General features: G+C 46.8%; 1 protein-coding gene across 2 annotated transcripts in view; it reads right to left on the minus strand.

The window, feature by feature from the left end:
* PMP22 (peripheral myelin protein 22) overlaps window positions 1-14,000 on the minus strand; it is a 377,982-nt gene that overhangs the window by 69,933 nt on the left and 294,049 nt on the right. For both annotated transcript variants that reach the window (XM_086930611.1, XM_086930612.1), the window contains 2 exons: window positions 9,536-9,636; window positions 8,292-8,385 (listed from right to left, as the gene is read on the minus strand). In XM_086930611.1, coding sequence (XP_086786737.1) covers window positions 8,292-8,385; window positions 9,536-9,636 — 195 coding nt within the window. The remainder of the gene's footprint in view (window positions 1-8,291; window positions 8,386-9,535; window positions 9,637-14,000) is intronic.

Consider the following 14,000-nt stretch of genomic DNA (forward strand, 5'->3'; position numbering starts at 1 on the left):
TTTAGGAATCTGAGGTCCAGAATAGGCCGCCATTGAAGGATGTTTTTCTTGACGAGAAAAAAGCAGGAGTAAAACCCCCTTCCCCTCTGGGAGTTCGGTACCAGTTCTATTGCTCCCTTTCGGAGCATTGCCCGAATCTCCTCTCACATTTGATGTAAATTCTTGACCTTCTGATGTATCAGCGGTGTACAAGGGGGTTTCTGTAGAAATTCTAGAGTGTGGCCGAATTGAATAATGTTGAGGACCCATTGGTCCGTAGTTATCTGTTGCCAATTTTGAAAATAATGAGCAATCTTTCCACCCAGGGGAACATGTGATCTCAGAGGAATCGGTGTAGCCGGAATTAGAAGGTTGTCATTGTCATCGGGTGTTGTCTTTCCCCTGACGACCTCCTTTACCTCTCGGAGTAGATTTTGGGTAACCTCCTGACTGGCGCAGTGTATACTGCGTACGGTAGGGCTGGGATGAGGTGGAGTAACAGGAATATCGACCCTGTTGGAATCCTCCCCTGTAAGATGATTGACCTCTACCTTTAGAGCCTCGAAAAAAGGAACTTTCCTGTATTGTAGAGTTCCCAATGACTTAGCCGTATCTGTATCTTTTTTGATACTCTGCAGTGCATCATCTATATGCTTGCCAAATAGATCTTCACCGTTGAAATGAAGGTCCAAGATTTTATTCTGGACCTCCGGTCTAAATGCCTTTGCCCTCAACCATCCTTGTCTGCGTAGTACCGCAGCTCCTCCCAGAAATCTGAATGCTGTGGTCGCTATGTCCATAGCGCAATCTATGACTTTGGCCGAAGTCCTCTCCCCCAACTGCTGAATTTTTCTGGCTTCTTGGCTCTCCATCTCTGGTATATGGTCGATGTAAAGCGAAAGGTCGCACCACATTTGCCTATCCTACCTTCCTAGAATGTCCAAGGCATTTGCAGCTCTCACTAAAAGGGCCGACAGAGAGGAAAATCTCTTCCCCGCATTGTCCAGCCTTCTACCCTCTCTGTCCGGAGGTGCCGTAATAGGAGCTGACAGATTTCTTGATTTTTGCTGAGCTGCTTGGGTAATAACTGAGTCCGGCTAAGGATGACCTAAAAGACAAGCTGGAGCATCTGAAGGCGCCATTTATTTTTTGTCCAACCTGGCGAGCACAAGAGTCACTGTAGATGGTGCTTCCACGACCTTCAGGCCTTCCTCCCAAAGATGACTTACAATCGGTAAGGATCGAACTGTCCTACGATAGGGTTCCATGAAGTCATACAAGAAGCATTCCGCCTTATCCTCTGCCATGGTAAGTGCAAATCTTTTAGTGGCTCTCTCCATTAACTTATGAAAACCACCAATGTCCTCCGGTGGAGAATCAACAGGCTTCGGAGAAGGAGAAGACGGTGACGGAATGAGGTAATCGTCCCACTCTCTGCTAGGGTCCGTGATCTCTCCTTCTTCCTGGTCATCAACTGTGGTCCCTGGATCTTGACCAGATCTCGGTGGTGGAGATCTTGGGAGGGGTTCCGGTAAGATCTCCCGCCTACGCACTGGTGTTATTGGTACATAGGGTGGTTGAGGTGTAGCCTCAGGAATTTCCATTGAGGCTTGAGGTACAGGACATCTCCTCCTATAATCTCTGACATGAACTGTAGATCTTTTAACAAAGAAGATGGCACACTCGTCATCTCTTCTTGATGTTCCTGGCGGTATTGTTGCTGGGGACGCTCTTGACCTTCATGTTCATCTGAATCCTCCTCTTGGTACTTCACCTGCAACTGAGACGGGCTACTAGCATAACCAAAAGGACCGCCATCATCTTCGTCCCCTTCCGAATCTTCTTCCTCCAGAAGGTGAGATGGTCCCAGAGGCAACACCTTACTTGGAGAGGTAAGTTGTGGCGTAATTGTCCATTTCCAGGCCAAAAACCTCTTTTCTGGGGTTTTTCCCTTCGTCGACGAGCCTGTCGACAAGATCGCCGTCGAAACCGTCGACTAAATTATCATCGTCAACGCTACCGTCGGCGTTGCCATTACCGTCATCGTCGTTGCCATCGACGATCCCGTCCTCAGTGCCGTAGTCGACGGGAACGTCAACGATGTGGTTGTAGCCATAGACGTCGTCGTCGCCGGTCTCGGTGTTGACACTGCCGTCGACGGTGGTACTGCCGATGGCGATAAAGCTCTTGAAACAGCTTTTACCTCAGGTTTCTTCGACAACGTTATTTTCCTCGTCGACGCTCCCGTCGCTGATGCCGATTTCTCCACTTTCTCCTTAGAAGGTGTGGAGGATGGTTTCATGACAGAAATCTTGACCTTAAGGGGAGATTTTGAGGGCTCTGAACTAGTTTTCTTGGAATGTCTAACCCCCGAAGCATGACCCTTCTTCTCCTTCTCTTTGCCTGAAGGAGATTTTGAGGAACTGCACCCTGAAGACCCTGGGGTGGTCTTTTGAAGGGCCTTCTCAGGTCTTTCCCCTGAGGTATGAGCCTGAGGAGATCTGCTCCTTTTCTGAGATCTCCTGGAAGAAGAGGTCTCCTCCTCGCTGTCACTGGATATGATCTCCTTCCTAGCTTTCACCTTTTGAAGCCAGAGTAGAAGCCTTCCTTCACGGTCCCTCAAAGTTTTATTGGAAAAGGTACGACATACCCTGCAATCCTTTGCCTAATGATCTGGATAAAGGCAGTAGATGTAGTCTTTATGAGGGTCGTCTGTATAGAGCCTTTTCTTAGAGCAGGTGGCACAAGCTCTAAGTAATCCTTTTTTCTCCTTGTCAGCCATGGTAGAAGAAGGAGAAAAAGTATGAAGTATTCCAAATAATTAAATCTGGAGAAGGAAAAACACTCAGGTCCAATCCAACTTGAATATACTGAAGAGTTTGAGCAGAGCTCAAAGGAGACTCCCTAGCACAACGTGAGGTAGAAAATCTGAGGAGCAAAAGGTTCTCTCAGGAGGGTTCTAGAGGGTGAGGAGCTCTGATTGGCTCAGGGAAAAGTTTGGACTATTTTACATAACAAGGGTTATGGTTTGCAAAAGGGAAATGGGCCTAGACCTCTTTTCAGTTTGCTATACTACTAAGCATTGCTTTTTTATGTACCGGAGACTCCTGTCTTGATGGCGGGGAATGATTCAGGCATGTGAATCTATGAAAGCTCCAGTTCTGGAGTAAACTGCTATCTGTGTAGTCAACAGGTCAGCAGGTCATTGACAGAGACCCACAGGGCTCTCTGTGTGCTGCTAGTTGTTCTTTATCTAAATTCAAGGCAATTCCAAGAATTGGACAAGGATGGTTCACTCATGAATGTGACATGCTTCATCATTTGCCACCTCGTCCCACCCTCGTGAGATATTACTACCGGGGCGGACTCAAACTCAGAATGGGGCTTTTTTGGCATAAATGCTGTACAGTGACGCATACAGGCTATTATACCTTAGTATGCCTCCTGTATTTACCCCCTGTTAATCTTTTTAACTAACCAGGGATACCACCAAATCAAAGGATACTTTAGTGGTTTATCCTCATTTTTTTTAAATGTATGAACTGGACCTAAAGCATTGTCCTTAAAGAATAGAAATGTCTAAGTACTCCCACAGAAAAGCCCCATTATGAGATTGAGCCCGCCCTGGTAGTAATATCTCAAAAGGGTGGGACGAAGTGCCAAATGATAAAACATGTCACATTACGTGAGTGCGCCATGCTGCTTCAAATTAGAAATCAGGCCATGCTGGGAGCTGAAATCTTAAATAATAGGGCGTAGAGCTTGAAATATCCTTGGCATGTCACAGATCATTATCCACCCAGCTAAAAATCAGCATATTCTGAATGATGCCATCTTGCATGCATGATGTAGGCTTGGCTTTCGAGTCAGCAAGCATCATCGGTGACACCATTTTAGCCAGTTTAGACTATTTATATAGCACAGTGCCACTTCACTAGCCAGGGATAAGCATCTTCTGTGAGACACCATCTTGTGCCGCTGGAACGTCTTGCCAAATGTTGCTTTTTTTTGCCAACCACATATCAGTATATGCTGTGCGCTGCATATTAGGCAGAAAAGACTTTCGGTATCACTTCACTCCATCTTGCAACTCAGTCAACAAGTTTGTATGACAAAAACTCTAGTTGTTAGACAGGGATTATCCTAATCTGAGTGCTGACCAGATGGTAAACTAAGGATCATCCAAACCTAGCAGCCTGATTCTTATTTTACCACACAACCTCAAGTCGCTAGTTAGGGACCTTCCCATCCCAGTTGTTGCCATCTTATCTGGTACTTCAAGCGTGACGAAACAACAGCTTGATACCTAGAGATCAGCTAGTCCTGAGAGCAACCACCTTAGACATGTGGTTCTTCAAGTACCAATTAACTTCACCTGGCCATCAGGAAATCATCTGTCATTTTTAGGCCTCGATATCTTTGGAAAACAGGACTTCATGTGGTAAGTAACGTTACAAGCAGAGTCAGAAATTAGCATGACTTGGCCACAGGCATTCTGGGCTCCAGGGGCCCAATCTAGGGTATAGTTCCAACTAGCCATCAAGCGATCATTCCTTCTAGTGTGCCCATATGCTGATAGGTTGTGTCCTAAGAGAAGTCCAGCCAACCACTGTGGCAGATCCACCACAGGATTACATCAAATAGTTTTGGAAATTTCCAGATGAACAAAAGTCCTAAGAAGTTGTGATGTTAAGTAATTTCGTCATTGGGATGAACATTCCCCTTCAGAAGACAGACTGGACTAAAAAAAACGAAACAATATTTTAAAGTAGCATCTTGGCAAAGCAGTCCTTGATTATGAACCTCGACCCCTGACCTCAGCAACAGAACGGAATCTCATATCACTCCTGTGAGAATTCTTTCCGTTTTAGGGACGAATATTGTACATATATGGAAACCAAGATGTGAGCAGCTCCGCCAGAAACGCTGCTAAATTCTGCACATTCACTGCAGGCTGATGAAGCTGTGGGGGAGTCCTTGAACAGCCTACGACATCTGCATAACTTTTGTGGGAATCTAGCTAACACTGCATAAGAATTCTGCACAGTTTCTATATTCCATGTGCGTCTCTTTGAAAATATGACCAGTGCCCAGTGCATGCATATTCTTTGGGGGAAAAAACAATCCTTTCGCCTTCTTCTAAGGAAAATGTAGTCTAATAGTATTGCTTTGAATGCACGGGGTCTGGGTTGTCGGCTTGATGCTGTGGCCTTAGCTGAAGTCTATTCTCCACGGATTACAAAGAAAATGCCAATGTTTTTACTTTTGAGGTGGATCTGTTGACTTTTACATTTAATTTAACACAGTGATGTCTCTGAAGTTGCGTGTTACATCTGTCCTAGCGCTGTGCTTATACTTCCATGAGCTATGCTACTGCTGCCAATTTTGTCGTCCCACTTCCGTGTCTCTTGCCTGTCTCAGTTTTTAATTTTGAAAATCTGGTCACCTTAATGTGGGGTGAGATTTTCTCTCAGGCGTCTATAGAAGTTCAAAGAGAATGCTTGCTTCCTTTGAACTGCACAGCAGTGGCGTAAAAAAAGTGAGACCCCCCATATCCTGCACGATAAGCTGAAGCGGCCCCTCAAACGCCCATAAGGTGGGACGGAGGGGCCCCCTACAGTATGGGTAAGCCTGCTCCATCCCCACACACACTGCGGTGGGCTGCGGGGCCTTAGTTGCGTCCCCGAGCCCAGTGCATTGTTGTTGTTACTCATTGCGAAAAAGGTTTAAAGGCAGGCGTAGATGCAGGTGCTTTCCTACCTACAGGAGGAGTGTAGCCGCGGGCGCGCGGATGAGCATGTGCTCGCTTGTTTATGTTCTGTGGATTTTACTTGGCACAAGCTTTGCCTCCCAGGGTAACAGGGAGCTTTATAAACATTCAGAAGAGCACATCCTATTCACGTTACAAAATCATAATGAAAACGTGGTCTAATGTGCCCAATGCCTCTAGCTATTCGCCACCTTCTGTTGATTTTCTTTCCCAATAACTACATTTTTCCCACTAACAATTTGACCACATATTTCCATGCCCACCCCCAACATCTGCTCGTGTCAAGCATGTCGCTCGAAACCTTTCAGTGTAGTCAATGTGCTCGTACATTTGTTGATGCCAAAGTGCGCCGCTGCAGTCCAGGCACTGGAAACTTTAACAAGGTAAGTACATGGAGCCACCCTCTGGTGGTGGATACAAATGTATCCAAGCATTCCAAGAAGGTTGGGAAAGACACTATCGGGTGTGGGGTCATAGTGCGACAGCAAAGACGCAAATGAAGTGTTTCAACGTTTGAATGGCTTTTCTCTTTTTATGTCTATTAATAGCATTTCCTGCCCAGGACTTCCTTGTCCTCCGGTTTATCCGAAGTGTCTTTCCACGGATGCCTCAGGGAAGTGGTGCAAGCCAAGCTGGGGATAAAGCTAGTGAAAGTTTTGCCCTGCGGCAGTGCCACGCAGTGCAGCACATGCAGTGGCCACTAGATGTCTCTAGCCAGCCACTCTGTTACAGAGGCCGCCGCTTTAGAAACACGACCCTCTCGCAGAGAAGCAAGGGGGCTTGGCCACTATTTTTAACAGGGTTACTTACAATCGCAACTGGCGGCCACTAAAAAACTGCAATGATGTGACTCGCCAGGTGTGCATCAGAAATAGCCATCAGAGAATTCCGAAGGGTAATCAGACGTTAACAGCTGTGTTTACGCCAGGTTTGTAAAGACACAAACGTTGGCCGTTCGCCCTTCAACTTTTTTTGGCTATGAGGCAATGCTTTTAAAATGCAAGCGTCTTGGCTGGGGAATCTGTCTCACACGAGACTGTGTTAGGACTGAAACTACACGTGTGTGTGGTTGTGGATAAGTGTGTGCATTCAACGTTTCAAAGCGTGCTACAAAGCGACACCAGTGAGTTGCATGTTAAACGAATATTGGTTACATACATTTTCTGACGAACGCTTCTGTAAAGATTCGGCTGTTAACACATGTACGTGTGCTACATGCTTGTAAAGCAACATTGTAAACATCCTGCTGTTAATAAACGTAAGTGTGCTACGTGCTTGTAAAGTAAGTTTGCAAACACCCTGCTGTTTACTGTGTGAATCGGCCCAGAGACTTCAGGGCGACATTTAGACTTTAGGTCTACTCTAAGCTTACCTCTGGGAGTCGGGCTCCTGCTGTTAATGAACGTGTGAGCTACATGCCTATATAGTGGCCATTCCACCTCATATTGCTAACAACTTGACTCTCATTTACATACACTATTCACCAAATACATGTATGTAAAGCACTCCTAGAAATGGCTAGCTTTTAACCAGTGTACCATTTGGTACATCTCTGTAAAACACTCATCAAAAAGCATAAACAATAGGCTTATTATATTACAGTACTGTTTGTAGGGGTACTGCTAACACATGTACTGGGCTCTGCAAGTCTGGAAAGCGTTCCTATAAACCTCCAACTTTAAATTAAAAAAATACATACAGTGTGAATCGTGTGCTACGTTTTAAATGTTCTTTTGTACATTTCCGTGGTTACCAAATGAGCTATTTTGCAGTTGCAAGTTTGCAGAGTTCTACAAAAAGGGCAACTATTCACAAACATGTCCAGGACATCTCTGCAAAGTCTTCCAATTGTTCACAATCGAGTTGTGCTCTAGGGATGCCTCAAAATCTCTGAAATAAAACTTCTGCTGCCAACAATGTTCAGTGTGCTACATGTGTGTAAGCACTTCGGACAAGCAATCACTGGAAACAAATCAAATGTCTACTGAACGTATGTAAGATGCTCCTGTGAAAAGCTATCTCCCCCTAAAACACTCCGCCTACTTTTGGTAAATGCATGCTTTGCTGTACGTTTGTGAAAAACCCCTGAAAACAATATTGCCAACAAATATAGTGTATGCTATAGTTCTAAAAGCTCTCTTGTTGCGAGCCTGTGAAGTGCTTCGAGGCCCCTGCGAAGCACAACCCATGCACTTCGTGTGGTACACGGTTGCCCTACTAAGGCAATGCTCCTAAAATAAATATATCTCTTGGTGCATGGATTAAGTTTGAATCTAATAAAAAGTGCTGCTGAGCCACGAATGCATTCATGCTCTTATCCACCAAGATATCTCGGAGAGTTTAGCGCTGACTGCTGTGGTCAGCAGATCACGAGCTCTGACAAGACCAACTCAGCCTTTCATCCTTCAAAGGTTTGAACACGGAGTATCATTCAATTCGGCATTCGTAACATCTGTTACTTGCGGTGTTTGGAAATGACAAACCCGCAGTACGAATTGGAGCATTATACAATACACGCTATAGGTACTACGCAAACACTCACCGTTAGCTGAGGAGTTCAAACAGTGCCAGGTGGTTTCGGGACTGCTGCAGTTCTGCCAAAGATCTGCCGAGAAGTGGTCGCTGACCAGCCATTTCTGTAAAAAAAAAAAAAAATCAATGCAAAATATGAAAAGAAAGGAGCTCTCCGGTCGGAAGGGAGGTGCCGGCAGGAGAGGTAGCCTGGGGCGGGGGAGGCGCAGTACTGAGCCGGGCGAGAACTGACACCTGGAGCTGAGGCTCTGCTTGATCTATTACTGACTCTGACTGAGGGCCTTTAACTAACAATCAAATACAAAGGTACTTTTTTAAGACATCGAGCCTGCCTGGCGGCTGGAAATGCAGCGTCAAGCATGATGTTGGGGCCCCAAGGCCCGCAGCTGTAAAGAGGCACGGTATAGCGCTGCGTATTACAGGCTCATGGCGCACAAGGGGCTCTCCTATGAATGCATTAGGACAAACAAGCGACATTGTACCGGGTACATGAAAACACCAAACTGCAACCAAATAACACAGGCATAACAACTGCCTTGGTGACTTTGGATGCTCAGACCCCCGTCTTGTGCTGAGTCGACCACAGACCACCCATTTGCACCTTTAAATCCGATTTTAAATGGTCCACTTGCAGATTGACCTGAGATTCAGCGACATGAAGTGAGCGCATCCATGGAACAGTTTGGTTATTTCATATCCTCTCGCCCCCTGTCCCGCCCTGCCAGGCACACAGCCTCGCCCAAAGAACTCCATTTTTCTGAGACTCGGTGCGTGCGGATTACACCCACAGCGCGCCGTGTAAAGACACTATAGTTGCAACAGGGCGGTACCTTGGCGCTACATTAATTATTTACGTGATTTCTGCCACGCTCCGCACTACAAACTCAATGTAGGACCAAATGAATAAAGAATGTCGCCTGAACAACAGTAAACACCCAGACACCATTCAATTTAGAGCAGAGAACAAGTAGATCTGAATATCTGGTATTTAGGTGGGCATTTGGAAGTACAGACTAATTCACGGTCGAATAGGAAAGGACACCCTAGGACCATTCCAGCAGCTCTGCTAACCGCAATAGGAATGTGTGATCCTAAACACATTACTCAATCACCCTGAGTGTCGTGAGAGATTAGAATCGGTGCGCTATGAAAGGACACTCGCATGCACGTGCAGAGAGCACATTCCCTTCCCCCAGCGCGCCCCACCCTGTCCCCAGGAGCGCAGGCTCCGAGCATGAAAAGTTCTGTACTTACGCTGACTATGGTGGAGACGAAGAGCAGCACCAGGACCGCCACGTGCAGGACAATGATTCCAAACAGCAACAGCAGCATCTTCGACGAGTATCTGGGGTAACCTAGGGCGAAGCAGACACAGAAATCGGTGTAAAAAGCAGACGCACTTTTCCTCAGCCGTCCTGAGAGCAGAGTAACTGGAACAGGGCGTGCTCGGCTGGGCTGGGTGCTATTAAGAATGGGGTGTGTCTACGGGTCGGTGTCATATTTCACATGGACACCAGGGGGCGCTGTGTAGGCAGAGATGGGACAGGCGCATCAGCAGACCGCATTACATCAGACTGGAATATGGGCGCTCTGCAGAGCCCATGATCTAACGGAGATCATTGTTTGCTCTTCCCTCTCAGGGTGGTGTGTGAGAGTGCGATGGGAGATCACTTTAGGCAGTTTATTAGAGAGCCAGCGGCGAAGAGTGAAAGCAGATGTGAAGCAGATGTAATTGCAGTGATGAGGAAGGCTGTGTACTACTGCTGACCTCAAATGCCATTCTTGAACTAACTGTGTGATCCTGGGCAAATCACTGTGCTCATCAGTTCCTCTTCTGTCAAGTTAGGGAGGGCTAACAATCATTAAGACAAGTTAGGGAGGGCTAACAATCATTATGAAAAGCTGTACACATACTGAGCACAACTCATCCCGAAATACAAGCAGATAGCACGTTTTCCATTCAGATAATTTGGTGAATATTTGTGTTATTTCACATTGCTTCTTTTTTGTGGTGCATACTGTACTCGATTCTATAGGAACACTGTACTGCAATTACACTAGATTTTCTAAAGTTATGCAATATGAATCATTCGCACTGGGGGCGGGGGGGGGGGGGAGAGAGAATAGAAGCATTGTTTTGTGTGCGCACTGGTGTGGAGCTGGGTAGGGAGGGCTGGAAAAGAACGCCCCCATCCTCAGTGTTATTTATTCCACATTCCTGGCGGAGAGGGCGGGAGGGGACCGGGCGGGGAACCCGGCCCGCCCATTTTCTTGCTTGGAACACGAGAGAGCGATAGCATGTTTATGTATGGCATTCACAGCTTGGTACAGCGCCGTGAAGTCAGCTGTAAAGTAACGGAGAGTTCTACAGGGCGGGGGCGGTGCAGTGTTGGGGGAGGGGAGGCGGTCAGTGTGGGGTAGTTAGGGTTGTGCAGGCCAGGGCTGATATTGCCGTAAACAGGGGGCGCTCAGTGGCATACATAGCACATGCCCCGGCGGCGCAGCAGGACGGGACAGCCCTAAAGCCCCCCTTCCCGCCTCCCCCCAGTCAGTCCTAGAGTCTGGGGCCCGTCGTCACATTCTACAGGGGACTTCATTTTGCTTTGCGCCACTAGGGTACGCTGACGGTTTAGCAAAGGGATGCAGGCAAGGGGCCTTCACAGCATGGAGAGGTGTGTGTCGAATCTACGCTCGGGTGCTGGGGGAGGGGCGAGGAATTTTATTTTATTTTAATTTTATTTTATGCGCTTTTATATAGCGCAGACTTTACCCAAAGGTGTCAGAGCGCTTCACAACAGGAACAGTAGCGTTACATGAGGAGAAAATTACAAGAGGGCATGGAACAAAAGCAAACGTTACATTTGTGCATGTATCAAAATAAACAAAATACAAGAAGAGTAGCAAACGATACATTACAAGAGGAAAAAGTGACAAGAGGAAAAAGTGACATGCGTGCAAATTACATAAGCGTACAAGATACAAGTAGAGGTATAAAACTGCAATAATTGGCAGTTACTCAAAACACAAGACCACATTGAAAAGGCACTTCTATAGGCATGAAGTACAGAATTTCCTATAGTGGAAGAACTTCCTTCATGGAATAGAGAGGGCGTGAATTAGATTTGGAAGTGTCTTTGAAGGAGGAGAACTTTGAGGTCAGTTTTGAAGGACCGGGAAGAGGTGGTGGTCCGGAGCTGAGGGGGAAGTGAGTTCCAGATTCTCACTGCGCTGCCTGAAAAGGATTGGGCCATCGATCTTTCCTTTTTGAAAGTGGGAGGTTCAAGCAATAATTTTTCCGCATTACGTGATGGTCTATAGCTTCCAGAGAGTTTCAGTTTATTCGCCAGGTAGCAAGGCTTTGTGGGTAATACAGGCAGTCTTGTAGATCGATCTTGCCTCAATGGGAAGCCATCTATGGGTGGATAAAATGGGTGTGATGTGGTCGCTTCTTTTGGCGCCATATATGAAACGAGCTGCTGAATGGAGAACAGATTTAAGGGGGACAGGTGGGATTTGGGGAGGCCAGTAAAAAGATAATTGCAGTAGTCCATTCTAGAGAGAACCAGCGATTGGACCAGGGTTATAAGGTCTTGCTCTGGGAAGAAGTGATGAATCCCCCAAAGAATGAGCAGTTGGTATCGAGCAGACTTTGTAATGGAGTTGATATGGAAGAGTAGATTGAGTTTTTTGTCAAGTATGACACCAAGGGATTTTGCGCTGTCGTCAATGAGGGGTTTATTGTTAAGTAGATTCATCTGATCCATCCATGATTGAACCGGAGGAGGAGAATGTGAGGAGGAGAGGAGGAGGAATTCAGTTTTGGAGGGATTCAGAATCAGTTGATGAGTTAACATCCAGTTTTGAATGGAGTCAAGAGTAAAGTTTAGGATGGAGAGATCGTGAGTGGAGGCGATGGTTCTTTGTGTTATGAGAGGGGGCCTCCACACTGGCATATCAACTTCACCGTTAGGCCTCAGTCGTAAATGGGCTGGGAGCAAACAAGCTGATTGGACTTCTCTGCACAAAGCCCCTCGCACGTAGCTGGCCATATCCTAAATGCAACGTGAGACATTTCTACCCACCACATATCTCCTCCCCCCTTATTTACTTATCAGTATTCCCCCATACATCAAGTCCCACATCAACAGCGGCCCACCTCCCTCATACCACGGCTCCCACGTCCAGTGTTTATCCCTCACCCACATCTCTCTTCCCAGCTTCCCTTTGCACACCTGTCCATATCTTAACCACAGGTCTCATTTCCCCATATTATCTATATCCACTGGGGCCCGCACACACCTCTGTCCCAACCATCATTGCCTGTCAGATTTCTCCAGCCCTGCCCACTCCACAATTCTGCACACGCCCCATTCACTAACAACTCCTTAAACCCATGACGCAATCATAGCCACTGCTCAGCTGTTCCACCTACTCCCCCCCACCCCTTCTAATACACTACCTGTGCCCCTCACCCCCACCACAATCATCACTACCCACCAGACAGACACACTACTGCCTACACTAGGGTGACCAAGCTTCCCGGATTTGACCAGACGGTCCAGTTTTTTTACCAGCTGTCCCGGCAGATTTCAGGGAATGTAGCTTTTTAGAGAGGGTCGGCTGAAAATGGCAGGAGGTGCTTTTTAATGTTTACAAAGCAGGTTAAGTTATCAGTTGTTTCAAGAAAACAATTTAATTATTAGGCAAGCTACTGGGTTTAAAAAATAGCTTTTTGTGTATGATCTAATGCCTAATCTGTAATTCTCTGCTGAGGAGCTCTGTCATTCTTGAAGTAAAATTGTAGTCCTTCTATTTCCTTGAAATGTCCTGGTTTTTGGCTTTAAAATTCTGGTCACCCTAGCCTACACTCAAGGCACAACCCGCCTGCCATGTACATCTGCCCACCCCACATTTAATAAACACCTGATCTCTGACCGCCTCATACTCAGTTTGCCAGCCTTACCTGACAGTGCCCACCTGTTCGTATAACCTTGCCCCACCTCGGTTACACCCACCAGCTTACACCCTCCTGCCCCAATCTTCCCAACCACTCTGTCCACCACACTCCCACTACAGTCACTACCAAACTATTCACCTTCCAGCCACTTACTAATTATCCATCTGCTCCCACACCCCAGAAACCCCTCCTCCCCCAAGACACTACCTACCTGGCCCCACAGCCCTCCTCAGCCTTACCCTACACCACCCACATGTCTGCTACACCCATGCACTCAACTTCAGCCGCTACACCCCTCCTCCCCATACTTCTGCCCTATGGAGTGGAATCCAAAATCGGCCCAGGCATGCTGAAAAAAGTGGACCACATTTGCATAGTGCCTTTCCACAAAACACTACTTTGGCAAAGTTTTATAAAAAGAAGGGAGGGGGGGCTCTGACTCGGGCATGTTTTCTTAACTTTACTTAAATTTAAAAAAAATGCACAGATTAGTTCACAGTGGTGAAACACACCTGAAAACAAGTGAGGCCACTTCTGCTCAGGCCTCCTATCCCCGCTCAATATGCATGCATTAATAGGCTGGCCCAGTGACAAAAAAGAAGTGACACCTCTTCCTGTTGATAAAAGGGATGTAATGGACACCTGTCTGCCTACAGAAAGGCCACTGAGGAACCCACTGTGCCGCTTCCGGCATCCGAACAACAGAGACACACCCCACATCAGTCCCCCCACGCTGCCCAAAAAAGCAGCCCACAGCTGGAA

Source organism: Lissotriton vulgaris, chromosome 7 (genome assembly GCF_964263255.1).
Source record: "Lissotriton vulgaris chromosome 7, aLisVul1.2, whole genome shotgun sequence".
Classification (NCBI taxonomy): Eukaryota; Metazoa; Chordata; class Amphibia; order Caudata; family Salamandridae; genus Lissotriton; species Lissotriton vulgaris.